This window comes from Ursus maritimus, unplaced genomic scaffold (genome assembly GCF_017311325.1).
Source record: "Ursus maritimus isolate PB19 unplaced genomic scaffold, ASM1731132v1 scaffold_23, whole genome shotgun sequence".
Classification (NCBI taxonomy): Eukaryota; Metazoa; Chordata; class Mammalia; order Carnivora; family Ursidae; genus Ursus; species Ursus maritimus.
The window spans coordinates 20,112,051-20,132,873 of record NW_024424786.1 but is presented as its reverse complement, the minus strand read 5'-3'; the positions used below and the strand labels follow the sequence as shown (position 1 = coordinate 20,132,873).

Genomic DNA, 20,823 nt, shown 5'->3' with positions numbered 1-20,823 from the left:
GCTCCTGTTACTGGACCCATTGACATAACATTTCTCTCTGGGAATCCTTTGACAAATCAGCTGAATTTCCTTTTCCCTTGCTCTAAGCACTGTAAATTTGATCCACATGTCCCCAGTGTTGTTTCCGTAGATTAATAATGGAGAAGGGAGGGGGAGCAGAGCCTGCACAGGACCCCTCGATGTGTGGAAACTCTCCCAAATGTTTGCGCTGTCTGTGGGTTGGAGTGTGTGTGTGTGTGTGTGTGTGTGTGTGTGTGTGTGTGTGTTGGAGGGGAGTGAATTCTCTTTTGTTTTACTTGTTTTAATGCTCAGAGCCAGCTCTTCCTAATGTGTTTGGGTACTCAGCCATCAGGGAGAGTTTCTGCGTTGGGGAACAGGGCTGGGGAGCAGGAGGAACCCCATCGTGCCCTCCCCCTTACCCCACTGGGAACAGTGCTTTGAGGAAGTGCTGTGATGCCCTGCCTTGCCGTGTGGGACCCAAATGTGATGGGAGGGGCCGCTGCCAGGCAGGAGGGGTGACGGGGGATTTGGAGAGCAGTAAGGCAGCACAGAGGAGGCAGGAAGGCTGGGTCAGGGGGAGGCCAGGCGAAGAGGGCCGGGTGGACTGTCAGCTGAGCCTGCAGAGAGGTCAGAGAACACTGCCAAGGTCTGGGCAGGAGGAAGACTGCCATGCGTGTTTGCCCCGTGGGACAGCGGGGGGCTTCTGGGGTGAACCGGGCAGGGGTAATATGACAGTATTGGCACACGCACGGGCCACCGCACTGGGACAACCACAGGTGAGCCTCAGTGGGGTGCTCCTCGGATGTGGGCTTACAAGAGCGGGAAGTGTACCCATCTGAGAGACTGTCACATCCAGATTCAGCTCCTGGCTCTGCCACTAAGTTGAACAAGTTATTCAAACTCTGAACGTCGGTCCCCCAATATCTAAATTGGAGACAGCAGTGCCTACCTTGCAGAAAGAATAAATTTGTGGTGTAAATTAAGCCTCCATTCCCAACGCATAGCAGAAATAACAGCAAGAGCTCCCCACAGAGCCCTTCCTCGGAGGCGCGCATGGTGCAAGCACGGACATCACAGCTCCGTTCGTCCTCACGGCTACGCTGCGAACCAGCTGCTTGCCTTATCCTGCCTTATCCTGGCTACCGCGCAGGGAACCCGAGGCACAGAGAAGGAAGTCACTGGCCCAAGATCACACTGCTGGTTAAGTGACAGGGCCGGAATCAGGAACCCAAACGCTCCAGCTCCGAGGCCCGGTCTTGACCTTTCTGCTTTACCATCTCTGGCTGGCGCCATCCTCGTTACATTTCTGCTTGCAGGATAGGGAATTCTGACCCGGATTTGGCCACATCCCAGGGGCTCTCCAGCTCTCTCAAGGAATTTTAAGAGATCTTCCCAAAAGTGACCGATTAAATTCCTGTGGGTATTTTTCTTTAAAAAAAAAAAAGTTCAGGGGGTGTCGGACAAAGATGCATTGACCAAAGAAACGGCAGTTACCGAAGGCTGGGAATCTCTGTGGCCACGGGCTCTTAAGAACCAACATGTAATTTTAAGCCGTTCTGATTTTGCTTTTCTGGTGCTTTCTAAGAAGCCACACATTGAGTTGGAGAAATTTGCAGGCTGTCACCCTCTGGGATTGCTTCTGACAGCTCTGTCCCTCTGGCACTGCAGTGCTAATGAAAAACACTAATTGGACTTGGCCAGTGGCTGGGATGCTTCCCCTTCTTGGAGTGCAGAAGACAGCATCCCTTTCTCTGTGGTTTGTCCTCGTCTCTTCGTCGCCAGGAAGAAGGAAAGGGGGCAACATGAGGAAGTGAGAGGACTTGGGGGGGGTCCACCCTTTGGGTGGACACGGTGGACATTCATTCCCCTGAGGTCCCTGAAGGCAAAGCCAGGTCTCTTTGTCACCCCAGCATCCTGAATGTCACAGGGCCTGGGCCAAGGACGCTCTGAATATTCCGTGAATGAAGAAGCAAAGGAGTGAATGAATTCTTTTATGGCCCATGAGCTCGTGTAGGCTGGTTCCTTATGCAGCTCCAAGAAACTGCATCTACAAGCAGGCTGCTCCTCATTCTGGCTTCTGGAGAACTCAGATGTCCTCAAGTACAGCTTTGAGGTTTGCCCACGGACCACCCCACCCCCACCCCCGCTCTATCAGAAGCTGCAGGGCTGGGCCTGTGGACCTTGGCTTCCTTCCTGAACTTACCTGTCTGCCTGTTTCCCCACAGGTGTCCTCTCCCTCCCCGCATACTTCAGCCCTTACAACGGTGGGTCCCTGGGCCACGACGAGCGAGCCGACGCCTACGCTCAGCTGGAGCTCCGGACCCTGGAGCAGTCCCTCCTGGCCACCTGTGTGGGAAGCATCTCAGAGCTGAGTAAGTGTGGGGCATCCCAGTCTAGCTGGCTCTAAGGGAGAAGTCAGGGAAGAGCTCACCTTCTAGGTTCCAGCCTCCTGCCCCTCCTCCACACTGTCTCTGAAAGCCAGATCTTTCTAGGCCAGAGATGGCAAACTGGAGACCCACAAGCTTGTATGGTTTGGTTAGCATGTGGGCTGAGTCATAGGCAGATCTGGATCTCTGGTTTCTCTTGAAAAATCAGATGACCTCGTGCCTCTGCACCCCATTCCTGCGAGGCAGCGATCGGGGGAGCTAAGGAGCAGCAAGGTGGGCAGCACGTGTTCCCTGCACTGTCACATAGCTCAGTATTTTACAGCTGGCCCGGTTCGCTCATTCGTTTCACCTGCCCGGGCCACACTGCTCCACATTTACAATTCCTATTCTTTCTTAAAGCGCCCCCTGAAATCTCAGTGCAGAGAATGGAAGATAAAAGCAGAGCTCCTCTGGCGGAAGTTGCTTATGCTGGGGTGGCCTCAGCCCTGCAGTGGCCCTGGGCTTCTCCTGGGATCTCAGAGCCCTGCAGAACACAGATGGAAACCCCTTAGTCTAGGTCATTACTGTTTGGCAGCTGCTTCAAAAGAGACTGTTAGGCAAGAAATCTCATGCATCTCCTGATCTCTCTCTCGCTGTCCCAGTTATTTAAGAAATCAGACTGCACACTCCACCTCCTTAGTTCTCCCTTGTGGCCCCATGAGACCGCCCAGTGACGGGTGGGGACACACACAGGGGTGAAGTGCACGGTGTGGAAACAGGTGCAGTTTCACTCTGCTCTCGCCCTTCCCACTTGTGATTTCTTTGAGCTTTCTTTTTTTTTTTTTTAAGATTTTATTTATTTATTTGACAGAGATAGAGACAGCCAGCGAGAGAGGGAACACAAGCAGGGGGAGTGGGAGAGGAAGAAGCAGGCTCATAGCGGAGGAGCCTGATGTGGGGCTCGATCCCATAACGCTGGGATCACGCCCTGAGCTGAAGGCAGACGCTTAACCGCTGTGCCACCCAGGCACCCCTTCTTTGAGCTTTCTGAATGGTGAATGGCAACCTTTTTGCTTCTTCAGGACACAGCTTCCTCCCTCCATCCTTCTTCCCCCACCTCCTTCCTCCTCCTTCCCAGAGCAGGAAAGAAAGTGCCTGGTTCAAGGTCATAAGGCAGATTCATCATAGGGCTGGGAGAGAAAGCAGGACTTCCAGCTTTCTGTCTCCTGGGGGCATCACAGAAGTCAGGGCCAGTGCATGACTGCCCCAGGACCCTGTAGGAAGTAGGCTTAGGTATGTCTGGTTTATGTGGCCACCCTTCTAATTGCCTGGGGCTGTGGGCTTCCTAGATGTGGCCAGCAGCCCGGCCACCAGCATCTCAGGCAGCTGAGATCAGGATTGGAGTCTGATCCTTTGCCTTTTACCATGGCAGCCTCTGTGCCCATGACAGTCCACAGCCAGGCAAAGGGAGGACCATTCAGAGACTTTCCTCAAGAGAAGGGCTTGTCATCATTCTGCCCTTATCATTCAGCCCCTATTGGTTCTACCTTCTGAAAATATCCCAAGTTTAGTTTACCCCTTTTGCCGCCCCCTCTCCTATCAACTCAGCCCAATCTAGGGCCATGTCAAACACAAATTGGATTGTGTCACTCCTCTGCTGAATATCCCTCCATCCTCCCATGGCTTCCCAGCTCGCTCAGCGTAATCCAAAATCTTCACCACAGCCCGAATCCAATATATGATCTGGCTTCGTCGCCTACTACTCTTCTCTTGTGGACTGTACTCCCTCCTGACCAAGATCCTCCCTCCCCAGGGCCTTTGCACTGGCTCCTCCCTTCTGCCTGTGACCATTTCCCCCAGACACTCAGCCATGTTGGTCCTTCATCTCATTTTCCTCAAGTCTCTGCACAAATGATACCTTATTAGACAGGCCTTCCCTGAGCACCCCCTGTATAGATGAGCACCCCATTCTCATTCCTCGGGCTCCCCCCTTACAACTTGAGTTCATTCAAAGCACTGGTCACCACTTAAAATGTATCTTATATTCACTTGTAAATATGTAAAATGTATCTTATAAAATGTATCTCATATTTACTTTCCCCTGAATAGAATGTCAGCTTCATGAGAATAGACTCTCTCTGTTTTGTTCCCTGCTGTACTGTACCCATGATTAGAATAGTCCCTGACGTCATGTGTGTGTGTGGAAAGGAATGAGTTCTGTATTGTCCAGTGTTTGCCTCCTAAAACCCACCTAGGATGGGTCCACACCCTGGCCCAGCCGCTCCTCGGGGCAAAGGGAAGAAGCATACCCCTTCGCATCCTTTCACAGACGACCAAACAGGCTGGATCATATGTCACATTGCCCCACCTCCCCACCCTGAAACCAGGGTTTTTGCTAACCCACTGTGAAGGAGGGAGGAGACGGAGATGGAGGCCGATAATGCAGATTTTCTCTCCGAGACCGAGGAACTTAACGAGGCTAGTGATACTTGGCACCGAGCTCCTCGTACCCAAAAGTTTACCGCGGGTTGAACAGGCATTAACTCCCTGCACCTAGCCAGGACCGGCCTGCCAGTGGTTTAGAAGTTTCCTTCTTGCATCAGGCCCAGCTGCAGAGGGAATGTAGGCACTTGTATTTTTCCCTGTCCCTCTCTCCCCACGAAAAGGTAAGTGGGAGGGAATACCGCATAAACAAAATGCATTTCTTTTTAAAGGTAGCTGGGTGGTATAGGCTCATTTTGAAGAGTTACCTTGCAGACTCTTGCCTGCCGTTTTTATCTGATGGCTCACGATGAGGGTTGGACAGACGAGAAGCCCGCAGCACTTCTCACCGAGGCTCTCGCGATTAGCCAGCCGTGTGGGCTTGCTTTTCTGCGCCTTATGGGCGTTTCTGGGCTTCAGACTGAGGTTTCACCGAGCTTAGGATCAACTGACGCTCAAGTACAAGGACCTTTCTGGAGCAGCTCAGAGCACCCACGTGCACTAGAGCGAGAGTGCAGGCCGGTCTGGGCCACGACTTCTCAAGTCCACTGCGGTGACGGACACGGGTGCTGGGCCCCCGCTCTGCTGCAGACCGAAACCTTTGTAAAATAGAATAGAAAATGCATGTCGAGAAGCATGAAACCAAAGACATGTAAAATGCAAGCCAATTTTTAAAAAATGATTAGAAGATCACTCTGTCCAATTGCCATGAGACTTTTTTAAAGCTCACTCTCAGTTTCTAGAATTAGCTTGTTGTGACCCAATATCAAACAGTAACACACAGTTTGCAGGCCTGTCTCAGGGCACAGACCACACTTTCATGAGCCATGGCCCAGAGCATGTGTTTGGGATTCAGGGTCCCCAGGTTGAGTCCAAGCTGGTCCACTTACTAGTACAGCCAGGACGAATCCTCTAACTTCTGTGAGCCTGTTTCCTCGTTTGTAAAATGGAAATACCTCCCTCACAGGGAGGTTGTGGAGATTAGATGAGATTTAGTCTATTTTTCCCATTTCTCCAGCCTAGAAAATATGAAGTGGCAGGGAGGAAGATCCCCCTGGGGAGAACACCCGAGGGGAGCGGTTGGCTTTGGCCGGAAAGGAGGGCTGCTGAGCAGCGGGAGTGTTCAGACGCCTGATCAGAGTTGTCCGCAGGCACCTGCTTCTTGGTCTGAGGGACTGATGGCATGCAGCTGGGCCTGGAGCTGAGAGGCGGGGGACCTGCCTCTCCAGCAGCCATTCTGCTGCCTTTGTGGCCCTTCCCACACCCCCACTCTTCGGAAGGCCTCTTTTTGTACCCGACTTCCTTTTAGGGAATGCTTAAGGGTCGCTTCCATTTCTTCCTTGATTTTCTTGCCTGCATTCTGGCTGGAAATGTGCTGCCAAAAGGGTTCTACACCAATAACAATAAAACAATCATAAACATAATTAATGATAATGGTTCTACCTTGTCAAGCCTTTGAAGTGTTTCCACAAGGTCTCTCTTTGATGCTATCAGGGACTCTCTGACTTCGCCTCCTTGTGGTCCTGTGATGCTGCCAAAAGGTATGATATTTTGACCTGGAGAGATGGAAGCCAGGTTTCAGCTTAGTGCAGCCAACTTAACCGTACTACTAGCTGCTGTGAGACAGGTTGGCCTGGGGCTTGTCCACGCCAGTTTCTGCCACCCAGGAGCCTGAGGGCAGGGCTGGGACCTGGCATCTCAGGGCTCAGACTCCGCCCATCCTGGGAAATGCGGGGCAAGGCTTGACTGCATGGAAAAGAATCCGGGAAGGAAGAGCACCGTGGAAGGTGGCCTGGAGGGTAGAGGAATGATAGGAATAGGACAGTAATAATAATAGTGTTGTATTTCACCTTCACCAAGTACTCTGTGCCAAGCATGATGTTAAGTGCTGTACACTTACTATTTATTTGAATCCTCACAATGTTGAGGTTAGATAGGTAGATCCCATTTTACAGATGAGGAAATGGAGGCTCTGATGAGACTTCTGTGAGGCACATGGTTGGAAATAGCAGAGCTCTGATTGGAAGCCAGGTGTATCTGACTCTGGAATCTGGGCTCTCATCTGTTAACCTGGCGATTCCGTAATGTCACTGGACATGAGATTCACCGAGGGAACTTCTGCAAAAGTGGATGCCTGGGTCCTGCCCAGACCAATTAAATCAGTCTTGGGGATGGGAGCCAGGTGTCCATAAGTCGCAAGGTACCCAGGCAGCAAGCTACAGTCACAGGGATGAGCAGAGTCAGGTGTGGAGAGAGGAAGGGCAGGGAGGCATGGAGGTCTCTTTGCTAGTGGAGATCTCCAGTTCTAGGAGATTTCCCTGCTTGGAAGCCAGACACCGTCACTGAGGCTGTCCTAGGGGAACTTGGCCACTAATGGGCTCAGGTCAAGCCCTACCAGAAGCTGTACTTTAAAATGAAATGAATATGTAAGACTATTTCTTGATTCTGTAAATGTTTCGGGGGCACCTGTCGTGCAGTAGACCCCGTGCAGGGTGTTCGGGACGCAGCGGAGCAGAGAACCCGACTCACAGAGGCTGTATCCTGAAGGTTAATTGAATAAAAGAGCTGGTTCTGCCACACTGAATGCCCTTCACCAGATTCAGACCTGCTCGTTTCTCTCGCCTTAGGGCCAGCCTTGTCCAGAGGCTTTCTTTGGAAGGGGCTATCTCTAAGGAACTGCCATGGGTGGGGGGGAGCTGGTCCACAGTTCTCAGGCCTGAGGAGAATGGAAGGGTGCCACTCTTCCCAGAACAGAGGGGCCCGCAGGTGCCTGGGGCTGCGTGGCCCATCCTGTCTCAGCATTGTGGCCTCACACAATGATGGGACATTTCCTGTCCCAGGCCAGTGGGATATTGAAAAGCCTCGACTTGGGTAGTAACACAGCGCAGGATATGGGGACCTGAGGACCACACAGACCTCAGCGGGTCAGGCCTGGGTCACAGTTCGGTTCATGCCTGAATTCAAATCTAGACTCTACCGTTTACTAACCACAGGACCTTGGCTGGTTAAGCTCTGAGCACCACAGCCTCCCTGTGACCGGGGAGACATAGGGGTCACTTAAGTGTGTGTTTACCAGATAAGCCTCAATTTCGTCACCTGTAAAATGGGGATAATACTGGGCCCCAGCGTTAAAAGGATCAGATGAAATTCTGTTCCTGGGAAACCGAACACTCAGCGCGCAGTGAGCACTCAGGCCTGGTGGCAGCGGTCGTCCAACCTGACATGTTGCAGATGGAGGGACCTGCCCCGCAGAAGCGCCTGGGCTCTACGCCAGACGGCACGGCAGAGGACCACCGCGCAGCCTGGCGTTGGGTGTCGGAGGCCGGGACTGCCTTGGTCAAAGAGCTGGGGAAAGGCCCCTGCGGTGGTGGAGGGAGGGGGGATGTCGAAAGAGAAACCACATTAGCATAAGTTCTGAAGGAGACCGGCCCTGCCAAGTCTGTAGTTCGGCTGTGCAGGCGAGACTGGCAGTGAAAGGAAAGTGAAATTGCTCTCCTGTGTCTAGGTGACTGTCCCCACCTCCGCCTTTTGGCTCCAGGGTTAACAGCAATTACACGCCGCAGCCAGGGGAGCTGTTTCTCTGGAGCTGTTTCTCTGGAGCCACGAGGAGCCTTGGAAGGATGGGGGTGGTGAACTCAAACTTCTCTCTCCCTGTCCGCCCTCCCCGCAGGTGACCTGGTGTCCCGCGCCATGCACCACATGCAGGGGCGGCGCCCGCTGTGCCCAGGCTCCAGCCCCGCCCGCCAGGCCCGCCAGCCGCCGCAGCCCATCACCTGGTCCCCCGACGCCCTCCACACGCTCTACTACTTCCTGCGCTGTCCGCAGATGGAATCCATGGAGAACCCCAACCTGGACCCCCCGAGGATGGCCCTGAACAACGAACGGTAGGGGTCTCCCTGGGGCTGCTCAGCAGGGGCGATGCAGCGAACAGGGGCCTGGCCCTGGCCTGCGGTCGTGCTCTTCACCCTGGGTGGGGGTGGCCCGGGATCGTCGAGGCTCAGAGTGGATTTTGGCTTCTGTCTCGGGGGTTCCAGCTCTAGCACCCACTTCCTGGGCTCTCCGACATTCAGTCGCCCCTTTTATAAAAACAGGTATTCACAGCTGCCTGGAAAGGGGCCTGTGAGAATTGAGTGAGCGAGGGCTCCAAGGAAAAGCACTCAGGACGGTGTCTGGGTGGGAACGGGCCCTCCGTCGATGGTAGCTGTCACCTCTTGTGATCGTGGTGATGCCACCGTTCCCATTGCTGGTAGGGATCTAAGGCCTGCTCTGCCCTGTCCGCTCATGTCACCGACAAGAGCACTGTGGCTCTGGTAGGTTAGTGGTTGCATAGCCGCAGGACCCAGGCCTGCTGCTCTCTCTACAGGATCCTAACCCTTCCCCGGCTGGGAGCAGGGCTGCTAAGAACAGATGTGAAGGTTTTGCACTGTACAAGGGGACCCACTGAGGGGCACAAGTGGGAGACAACCACAAGGTCATATCAGCCTGAAGACCAGGTGCCTTTTCTAGTTGGTCTTACTCAGAGGGCTGCCTTTTAAATTTTTCTCCCTAGAGAGGATGCTTTTTTTATAATTTGCCCAAAACATCACATACACTGGCATGAGCCTTGGCTGGTGGCTAACATGGCCGCCCGGCAGGGTCTGTCTGGGGGCTCAAGAGTTGCGTGCTTAAAGGTCCTGGGAGTGAGTAAGACTGGCCCTTGGTTTAGAAAGCATCATCGGCACGCCTTCCACCACTCAGCAGGCCCTGGAGAGGGAGTGAGCCTAAGGGGCTTTGTGCCACATGGCGGAGGAAGCTGACCTACAGCCTTGAAGAGCGAAGGCTGCCGCTTTCCCAGGCCTCCACCCCAGCTGGCTGCTGCCTTTGAGAGGCGCTGGGTCTCATCAACTTTGCGGTCCTCACGCCTGCTCCACCACCAGGCCCACTACTCCTGTGCCCCCACGGTCACAGAACACAGAGGGGCAATGCACCCCAGCTCATTCAAGACAGCCATCATGAAAATACGGGAAATCCTGCAGACATACAGCACACATGGCAGGCTGGCAATGCAGTGGCCCGGGAGTCAAGGGGTCTGGGCACAAACGGCGTTCATGGAGCTCGAGAACTTTATGCAAGGTTTCAGGTCTCCCTGAGCCTCCGCCGCCTCTGCTGTGAACGGGGTGGGAACGAAGCGGTTGTAAGGGTTTGGATCGTGATGGCGTTTCCTGAGCGCTTACTGGGCTCTAGGCACCGTGCTGAGCACTTGACACGTGCGCCCTCGTGAGTGCACCCACAGGAAACGTGCGTGCTTCACGGCCCCATTTGACAGATGAGGAAGTGGAGGCAGGGAGATTTGATAATTTGCCAAGGCCACAGAGGCTCTGCTCCCAACCACTACACATGCAGTACTGTCTTTCATGACAAGAGACAAAGCGGCAGTGGCCCGGTGACACACACGTAGTAGGTTCCCAGTAAATGCTGCCGCTGCTGTGATTACGACCGCGGTCATTATTAGACTGTCATCGTCTTGGAGAAGGACAGTGAATGCGGGGCCCGACCCCGAGCAAGAAGGCAGCTGGGGTGGCTCCAGGCTTCCTGAAGGAAGCACCCGGCAGGAAGGTGGGACCGAGCAGAGGCCCTAGGCCGCAGCTGTTTCTGCTTTGTGGAGAAATGGTTGTGGTTTCCAGAGTTGGCTGGGAGGGAGAAAGGGCAAGGAAAACATGTGAAGGGTGGGGGGACTTGCTGGTTGTTTGGTGAGGTCCCAACAGTGCTAGACGGGGCCCGATCACCCAGCAAAGGTGGCTGGGAGAAGATGAGGAGCCTTCTTTGGGCCCACTGCCCCGGCCTGGGCTGCTTGGCCCTCTGGCGGTGGCCGTGGCGGTTGGCCGTGGGGCAGGCCCGGGAGGTGCTCCTTTGTAGCCGTCGCGCCCAGAACCCCTTGGCTGTATCTGTGGCTGCCCCCTGGCTTTCCTCCTGGGAGAGTTCCCGGCCCCCGTGCTGTAAAGCACAGCGGCAGGGTTTCGGTATGACCTGGGCTGTTGTCTGGACGTGATTGTAGCCGCTGAGCTTCAGAGTGTGTGTGTGTGTAGATATCTCAGTATTTAAAATCCACACTGTCTGTGGCACAAAAAGAATTGGTAGCTAAGGCATTTTTCCATGAATCATTTCAAATGAGTATTAGATACATGAGGAATTGGAAGCGCCATTAGGAAAAAAGTATCCAGACATTTCAGATTTGGGCACAAAAAGGAGGACACCCTAAAAATACCCAGGCTGGCAGACAGCCTGACAGCTGTGTGGTGGCCCGGCTCCTGGCTGTCGAAGGGGATCCTGCCATGCTTGGACTCCGTCGGGTTGGGCAGGCCCTGGGGAGCCTGGCCGGCCCTTCCTGGGGGCCACCCGAGCTCGCGTTCCACGGCAGGCGAAACCACACGTCTCCTCAAGGCTCCGCCATGCTGGTACCCTCGCCAGAGCTCTGGGAAACCTCTCTCCGTGCACACAGATAGCCGGACTTGGCTCCAGGGTGACAGAGCTTTGCTTTCGTGAGTCTGGGGATGGCTGGCTGTCTTTCTGCCCCCTGTACCCCCACTTCATTGACTCTTGGAGTTCCTCCCTCTGTCCCAAGTCCACCCAGCCAGAATCGGACAGAGCCTCTGATTGCCGGTGCGATGGCGTAATGTGGTCCCGAGGCCCCCGTTCCGGGATTGCATGGCTTGGGGATTCCTGGGTCTGTGGGGATTGAGTGGCCTCTTCCACTGCCTTGCTCACAGGGGCTAAGGAGCTCAGTGGGGTGGCATGGGTTTGGCCACATGGTAGCATTGATGGTCTACTTAAGTCTATGCTCAGATGTCTGCTTGGAGGAAATGACCCTTCTTCCTTCCCACGGGGGGCCGTGTGACCGCATCCGTGCTGATAGAGGGTGGGACATGCGTCCGTCTGTCTTGTGTGAAGCTTATCATGGCCTCCCCTGCTACGCCATGTGCTGCCTCTGCCCGGCTCTGTCGGGCCCGAGTATCTGGCCGTCTCCCCAGAGCCTCTTGCTCTGGGTGTGGGAAGGGAGGTGGTGGGAGGAGGGAGCTGCGGCAACAGTAGGAGCCCAGCGTGGGCAGGCGGGGCGGCGTAGCAAGGGACAGCCGGGCACTGTAGCATCCGTGCGCGCGCTGCAGCAGTGAGCCAGCAGCGCCGGGGAAAGCAGTCCAGGCTTTGGCGCTGACGCCTCGACTCTGGTCCAGCCTCCCGCACAGGCCTCTCCACGCTCCAGGCTCCTCGCCTGTAAAGTGGGGAGGACAAAGTGAGATGACACATAGCAGGCAGCCGGCTCTTCCTTCTAAAAGGCCTTTCTACCTACTTGTGTTTCTTTTGTGCCCCCTAGATCAGCAAGATAGGTGCCAGAATGACCTCCATTTTACAAAGGAGGGCATGAGGCCAGAGGGGGCATCCAGTGGCTAAGTGGCAGCTGGGCAGGGATTTGAACCAGGTCTGTCTGACCTCAAAGCCCTTGCTCTTCACCGTGCCCAGTTGCTAAGCCCTGGTCCTCAAACTATCAAGACTACCCGATTGGGGGGGGGGCGTCTCCCGGGGCCATCTCGGCCCCACCTGCCTGCCCATTCCCAGCATCCGTCCCTGGCCCCCCCGGCGGAGCCTGGCACAGGGAGACTCCCTGCCCCCTCCCGGAGCGCCGTTCCTGCTGGCAGCTCGGCATCGCAGGCGTCAGCAAGGCACGAGGCAGGGTCTCAAGCACAGGCTTAGTCACAGCTGCTGCCCTGCAGGGCATGTCATCACCCGAGACCAAGCTTGAAAAGTGAAAGAACTTGCTGTCAGACATCCAGGGTTGCCCATGGAGATGGGGGAGCCGCCTTCCCCCGAGGTCTGGAGGAGAATGGACAGCCATCTGGCTAAGTGTGGTCCTTGCTAGTCGTGCCTGGAGGCAGAGGGATGAGCTAGTCGAAAGAGCATCCTGGGTGGAAGAGACCTCCTTGGCCATCATCCTCGGGGGGACGAGGTGTCTGGGCAGCGGGGAGGACAGCGACGTGGACACACAGGAGCGGCGGGAGGTCTGCCAGCTCGCCAGAAATTGCTGGAAGAAAGCGTCATCAGGCAGAGCACATGAGGGAGACAGATAGTTTGAGGTGCAGAGAGGGCTGAGGTACACAGGAGGTGAACCAATTTTCTGCTTCAAAGCCTCGGGCGCTGGAGGGCCCGGGCTCAGCAAGCGGCATTCCCAAGTGTATGTGATCTGACGGCGGTGGCGGCCGAGACGCCGGGCCTTTGAGGACTCTCTGGGAATCCTAGGAATGACAGCAGACCACTTGTCCACAGACCGGTGTGTTCTCTGGAGCCCTGGCCTCTTCCCTCTCGCCGGCCTCGCCCAGCACCCCTTGCTGGAGGGAAGCACACTCAGAAGGCTTGGGGGCTGCAGGTGCCCAGGATGCTAAGCCAGGAGGACCGTGGGAGGCGAGCCAGAGTCTGACTGGAGACGGAGCCTGCAAGCGTCCGGCGTCATGACTTCCTAGCCTGCCAGAGCCCCGTCTGAGGAGGGAACTGCTAGTCAAACACGCACTTTTCAGACCGGGCTTATCACTTAGTGATTTTAGAGCCTTCGGCCAGCAGTTTCCGCCAAAGCTCGGGTCTATAGACCAACAGCACGCAGTCCTCACAGTCACTGGTGAGGTGCGAGATCTAAATGAGTTCACCTTGCTGACATTCTAGAACAGTACCTGGGACACAGTGAACGCCAGACCTGGGCTACTACAATTACAGGGTCACTTGTACTGGACAGAGACCGCATGGCAGGGTAGAATGCGGTCCCTAGCAGAGACAGACTGGAGCATTGTGGTAGGGAGCAAGGAATCGGAGGGCAGGACGAAGCTGCAGGAAGCCGGGGCCCTGCGGGCCGAGATAAAGAGAGGGCTCAGCTGTGGCTGGAGGGTCCTGGCCCCGTCCTCCAGCTCAGTGCTTTCCGTGATTGGGGGCTTCTTCTTCGCCCTCACTCCAGCCTTCCGCACTCAGTGCCCGGACCCCTCTGAGAGCGAGGGGAGCAGAGGGCGCCAGGCAGCCCTTCCGACTCTGCTCACCTTGATGCTGCGAGGAGAGGCGTTCCCCCCGAGACCCATCCCAGCGGCCCGGCCTGGAGCGTCTGGTCTGTGGTCCTGCCCCACCAGACAGCCTCAAGAGGGACCAGGGGCCCAAAGCGCTGGCTTGACAGTCATCTGAGGATATGGTTCCCAGAGTGCTAGCCCTGCCGAGGCTCCGGGGCCTGCGCGGACGAGGAGACCCTCGTCCAAGTGAGATCCTGGTGGGAGATGGCGTGTGTCTGGCCCAGCTCTTGGCTGCTCCGTTCCATGTCAGGCTAGTCAAGAAGTTTCCAGCAAGTGTGTGAACAGAATTCAGAAGTGGTGGAGCCAGCCAGAGCACCAGCCGTTCCGGGTCCCCTCACTCCCCCAGAAGTCCACACCTGTGGTTTTAGATCCCGCCCAAGAGGAGGAAGGTTCCACAAGCCTCTCGGGTCCCCCTGGAGCTGTTCCCTCTGCTGTCTTCCAGCAAGCAGTGCAGCAGGTCAGCTCATCTTTTGGGGCCTCTGTTTCCTCGTTGGGAAAATGGCGAAGGTACAATGGTCACCGGCAGTAAACGAGATAATGTGGCGAAGCCCTGCGCTCAGCGCCTGGCTCATTAAAAAAAATATATTTATTAAATGGCGGCTGCCACCCTCCTCATTATAATGCTCATAAACACATGTTTGACACGCAGCGTAAGCTGTCTTCATTGACCTAGAATGGCGTTTCTTACAATGTGGTTCTCAAGTGGTCTCTGTAAGATCGGACTAATGCGTTCCTGCTATTACTAATACTGGTATTACTAACCTAACTCCAACGACTGCTAACGCAACTAGTAGCGTGACTCCATCCTGCCCCGACGGAGGCAGCCAGCGTTTGGAGAGCGCAAGGGGCAGGTGCCATCTTCAGTGCTTTGCTTCTTGACCCACTTCTCCCTGGGCTCCTGTGGCCCCGTGGGGAAGGGATGCAAGAGAGTTATGAAGGCGGAGTCCCCAGCCTCGTGAGGGAGGCCGGAGACAAAGAAGGAGCCAAACCCAGCAGACCCTCGCCGCCTGATGGAGCGAAGCTCGACCCTCAGGCTGCGCAGCCTGCCCGGCTGGCTCCCAGCTCTGCTGCTGACGATCTGATGGCCTTGGGCACGTCATTTAGCTTCCGTGCCTTCGTCTCTTCTTCACAGGGGTATTGTGGGGATCGAGTTCATATACCGAGAGCCCTTAGAGCAGCTCCCGGCGCACAAGATGCTCCGTCACCCTCACCACCGCCACATTCAGGGGACCTCGCAGAGCCTGGTGGGGTCGGGGAGGGCCTCCGAGCAGCCTGGGGTTTTAACTGGGCCATAAAGGACAGCCACCAGGAAGACTGGGACAGGCCGCGTGGCAGGGGACAGCAAGAGTCACAGAAGGACTTTGTGGTTTCAAAGTGTGTATTTCACGACAAAACCGGATCTACATTTTAAAATCACAAGAATTCGTTGGAGAGAATTTGGGTTTTGTTTTTTCAAGTTCTCATTGACTGTGTATCTAGGCAAATAAGTCGAGGTGGGGCTAGAGCGGCTCTCCAGTGGGAAAGTACATCCTCACAGGTGCCGGAGGGTCACATCCAGCTCCTGCCCCTCTGGCTCTGGGATCCAGGCAAGTCCAGCTTCCCAACTGAGCCTCAGTTTCCCCTCTGTGTAAAGTGAGCCACCTTTGCTGGCTCCTCTGTGTCCAGATTCTGCCTCCTCGGGGCACCCCCCCCAAGTTCTGGGGAAATACTCCCCGCACAAGTGAGGTACAAAGAGAGGAGAGGAGCCTCTTTGTTCCCTTCCAGATGCAAAGGGGGGATGTCTCCCCTCAGCCGAGCACTCTACATAAATAGGAAGCGCCACGGATAGGCTGTGTGCTCAGTCTGAAGAAGTGGGCTCGTTAATCTTTTGCTCAGCTTGCGAAAGTGTTTTCTTATCAAATAATAGAGATGATGGCAGTGGGGGCTTGATGCTACTGACTTAGGGTTCCCTTAAATACCATTTCAAGAAGATTTGCAACGTTAAGCTCTTTTCTCTCTTTTCCTCTCCCCCTTTCTGTGCATTAAATTCCCATCTGCTTACCCAAAGTGGAAGTAAAAGAAATCAGAATAGCAATTGGGTGAATTAGTACTTGTTTCCCTGTGTTCCCCAGACTGGCGCCTCCAGTAACTTCTGAAGTGGCTTGTTTATGGTCCACCATGGGCAGTGACCGGTGCCTCCAACACCCGGTCCTTCCCCGTCACTTTACCCACTGCTGCGTTCCTCCAGAGCACCTTCCTCTGCCCGGTGATACCTGGCTGCTACCTGTCTGTCTGCTTACCTGTCTGCCCCCCGCTCCCCACCCTCTAGAATGTGAGCACCATAGACCAGCCGTGTTCCCACTGTGTGCCCAGCACGTAGTAGGCCGTTAACAATTTGTTCAGTTAATGAAACAGGATGCAGAGCCTGAAGACTGGACTCTGGTGTCAGAAAGACGCAGCATGAGGTCTCTGCTCTGCCAGTTCCAAGCTGGGTGACTTTGGACTTATTTCTCTGGCCTCAGCTTCTCAGCTTGCACTGGAAAATGGCTTGATCCTTCCAGAGGCTCTGGTAGCAGTCATGGGAGGCCCTACGTTTAGAGGAGTTAGCACGGAGTAAGCTTTTCATACATGGTAGCTGCTGTTAGCTGTGTAATTACTGTTTTCGTCAACCTGATGGAAGGCCTAAAACAACTAAATCGTGTTTAATGCATAAATAATCCAGAAACAATGGTGAATTTTAAAAAATCACATCTACTCAGAATGCGTGTTTTCTCGGGGCGCGGGGTGGCTCAGTCAGTTAAGCAGCCAACTCTTGGCTTCGGCTCAGTTCATGATCTCAGGGTCGTGAGATCAAGCCCCATGTCGGGCTCCATACTCAGCCGGGTGTCTGTTGGACATTCTCTCTCTCTCCCCCTCTCCCTCTTTCCCTGCTCACTCTCTCTGTCTCTCTCATTCTCAAATAATTTTTTTTTTAAATGTGTGTTTTCTCTCTCTGTCATATACTCGCCCTCAGTCCCTGCCCTTAATTCCTTTAACTCAGCCCTGACAGAAGCCGGGGAGCCAGGCGAGGGACAGAAGGTGAAGCAGACCGGATGTCACAAAGCACTAAGTGAGGACTGCTGTGGACAAAGATGTGTACAAACTTTAGATTTATCACAACCTACCACCCAAGGATTGAAGAAAACTTTAAAAACTGGATTTCATCCACCCATTGGTTCAAAGACCAAGCGGACTGAGAGTCAGACATTCCCCACCGTTCCTGGGGTACCCTGGCCCCTTGTTTGCTGGTTCGGCCCCAGTGCTCCCACAGCATGGGCTGTGGTTACTAGGTTCCAGCTGAGGAGTGAGATGACCTGATGTATTTCACACGGGCTGGAAGCATCTAGTCAAACTTCACAGTCCATAAAGCACTTGACGTACACAGCTCTCAGAGATTTTCACAAGAGCTCCTGGAGCAAGCTGTTACTGTTCCCATTTACAGATGAGCAGACTGAGCTGTAGAGAGGTCAGGGGGGCAGCCAAGGTCACAGCTAGGAAGAGGCAGATTGGAGCTCGGGCAGGGAGGCCTGATTGTAACAGCACAGTGTTCATACCATTGGGGGTGCTCCCAGGAGAGAGGACGCAAGACCCCAGGAGCCGGGTCTCTTGGGCAGCACCACCTCTACCCAGTGTGACTTAGGCCCGCGCTCAACCACTTGGGGCCTCTTCCTCGGCAGACGAGCGCCCACTGGCTCGCGGTGGCCAGCCTGACAGCGGGCATGTGTCCAGCATCTGACAAGGAATGAGCCAGGGATTGGGGGCAGACAAAGAAAGTGGCAGAGCCAGATAACGGGGGATGGGGAGATGGCGACCAGGCTGGATCCTGGCCCTGCCGTTGACAAGTGCCCTTAGGGGCTGCCTGTTGCGTCTGACTTCCTGCCACATTGTTGGGGCCACCGGTCCTCACAGAAAAGAAGACTGGGAGGGGGCTGCCGGGCCTGGGGGCTTCATTCACTGGCAGTGTTTTTGTAACACGGCAGCCACAATCCCCTTTGTGTGCAATATCGCCAGGATCCCGGAGAGCCTGGGTGTGCTGGGAAGCCCCAGTTCTACAGAGAATGGCCTCGCCTTCTTAACGGTGGCTTTCAGGGCTGAGCTGCTGACGGCACAGGCACTGAGGGGACAGGAGAGCGGCTCTGATGATGTCTATCTCTGGCCCGCTCCTGCTTGCCTGCCATGCAGCTCTACAGATCCCCCTCCTCCCACAGGACCAACCACCTGGGACGGGACAGCCACCTGGGACTTACCCCACTTTGCTGCTTTCGTATTGGATATCCGGGAGGGAAAGTCTCTCCAGAGGTCTGGAGAATACCCCTGAGGCTCTGGGGTCCAGCCCGGCCTCCCGTTCCCTGCTGACTTCAGCGCTGATGAGGCCATAGGTGCAGAAGCTGGAGTTTGGGTGGGGCCTAGGTGAGCCCCTGAGGCCAGCCTTTTGTCTACCCTGCCTGCTTCCGGGGTTCCAGCCAGGTGGTGGGCTCAGAACACCTTGCGGGTGGCAGTTTGGTCTCACGAAGGACCCCAGAATCTTTTTGTTTTTCGTTTTGAAGCCAAACAGATTGCCGGTGGCTAGCTCTGTGACCTTGGATCTGCGTCCCAAGCACTCAGAGCCTCAGTCTCCACGTTCGTAAAACGCACACTAATAATTATACCCCCCTGCAGAGTGGCCTCATGCCGGCTCGGCACGTAGTAGGCCCTCACCAAATCGTAGCAGTGTGGCTTTACTGCCCAGGAGCCCACGCCAGAGTCTTTTTCGAAGCTTCAGTTGGGATGTGGGTGTGGAAAGCAAGGTCAGTCCTGGGAGCCCATACCATCTTTTCCTGTTCCTCCGGCTGGGCTCACCAATGCTGATGATGTGGGTCAAAGCCACTAGAGGCCAATCAGGAATTACCCCCTGACGCCTCTGTCAGGCCCCAAGAACCCCATGCCCCTACCGCCTCCTAGAAGTTTCTAGAAACTCTTTACCTGACAGCGTGAACGGGTCATCTTTTTTGCTTTAGGCTGTGGAGGAGGGAAGGACAACTTTTATGTGATTATACTCAGCTGAATCTGAACAGGAATACCATCCAGAAACCCTAAAAAAAGAATCCCCCCCCCGCCCCGGTGTCTGAGACAAATAAGCAGAACAGCTAAGCCACAGCCTCCTCCCAAGCCTACCTCGTTGGCAGAGGCTGATGGTGGTGCAAGGGCCCTCGCTGTGTGTGTGAACAGGTTGGAGGCCTTTGCCGGTCTGGCTTCCATATGGTGAAAGAGTTTGTGGTCTCTCGTCACCCATCCCAGACGCTGAGCAGAGGTGCAGAAGGTGGGTCTCGCGCACATGGCAGCTCCGCAGGTGAGGCGTGGCCGGCGGGCCAAGGCAGCCACACCCCAGCCAAGCGGAGAGAGACCTGCTTCCACACCACTCCCTGCCAGAGTGTGGGGAGCAGTGCCACCGGGGCCCGCTGGGCCAGCCGCCTGCCCCCCCCCAGGCCACCGCGCAGGGAGTTGGCGCCTGAGTAACGGGCCCGACGCAGCACGCAGAGCCCTCCCTGTGGGGCCAGAGAGGGTGGCGAGGGGGTGGCCTGTGTGCAGGCTCCCCTGGAATCTAGGCCGTCTCGCCCACAGAGATGCCCCCCTGGACGCAGGCCCAGTTACCAAAGACAGATGGCCGTGTCCCCTCCACCAGGGCGCCGCGCCATGCTGACATCTGCGGAAGCACATCTGCTGCTTCCCTCCCCGAGAAGGCTCCCCTAGATCCTCGCCGTGCCCCCCCCCGCCCCGCAACTGCCTAGGTCGCCCCAGTTGGCGGAGCCCGGCCCCGGGGCACTGCTCCTGGGTCGGAAAGTCTCCTGTGAAATGGTTGTCTTTGTATTTATTTTTTTAATCTTTTTTAAAAGATTTTATTTATTTGACAGCACAAGCCAGCGGGGGGTGGGGGTGGGCAAAGGGAGAGCCTGATGCAGGACTCGATCCTAGACCCTGAGATCATGACCTGAGCCAAAAGCAGACGCTTAACTGACTGAGCCACCCAGGCACCCCTGGTCGTCTTTTTATCTGGGAAGTACTTTCTTTTTCTGAAGGCAACCATTTGCCAATGCCCAAGCCAACTCAAGCCTCCAAGAATGAAAGATGAAGTTGGTCCCCATTTCACGAGCTCATTTGCCTGCAGAGAGTTGGGCCAGATGCCCTTGACTTCATGGCACATGGAGCCCTCTGGGAAGAACTCTGGAGCCCCACAGAGAGTTCTGGAGTGAGAGCAGACCCCTGAAAACACAGTCGCAGCAGGAGGGCTTTGCCGCCAGGAGGGAGAAACATGCCACACATTTACAGATTCGAAGACTGCGGTTCTAACGTGGGCCCCTGTGCTGAGGGGTGGGAATGTCAGTGGGCAAAGTCGCTGCCTTTGGAGAGAGCTAGTCTGAAGAGAGAGCGGGCTCGCACACAAATGAAATGATGGCAGAGCGGGTAAGCACTGTGAAGGCGCAGTGCTGGGGGGCAGAACGGAGAGCCGCTTCGGGGTGGGGGACGGCGTGAGCCCGCCGTGTGCCTTACCGAGGACCCTCATGCTAGGGTGACCAGATGTCTGGTTTGTCTGAGACAGTTTGCCGCCCATTGTGATAGGCAGCAGCATTCTGGTTTTCTCTGAAAAGTGGGCCAGTTTGGGTGACAAAAGATATGGTTATTGTGCCTAAAACTCCTCATCCCTAAGATGGGGGACACGGGGAAGTGTTCAGAAAGTGGGGGACCAGGGCCAGCTTCCTCAGCTGGGCGGCAGTGGAATGCTCTGTGTGGGAGCTCGGGGGCTGGGGTACACAGCCAGGGACCTCATCCCGGTTCTGCCAGTTACCGAGGAGCATGATCTGGGGCAAGGCAGTCCGCCTCTCCAGCCCTCAGTTTCCCCATGTGTG

The 20,823-nt window shown here is 55.5% G+C and overlaps 1 protein-coding gene across 1 annotated transcript in view; it reads left to right on the top strand.

Moving 5' to 3' along the window:
• The window catches only part of ABTB2 (ankyrin repeat and BTB domain containing 2), a 176,454-nt gene that overhangs the window by 125,933 nt on the left and 29,698 nt on the right, over positions 1–20,823 (top strand). Inside the window, exons 3-4 of the mRNA XM_040638940.1 lie at positions 2,226–2,372; positions 8,518–8,731. Coding sequence (XP_040494874.1) covers positions 2,226–2,372; positions 8,518–8,731 — 361 coding nt within the window. The remainder of the gene's footprint in view (positions 1–2,225; positions 2,373–8,517; positions 8,732–20,823) is intronic.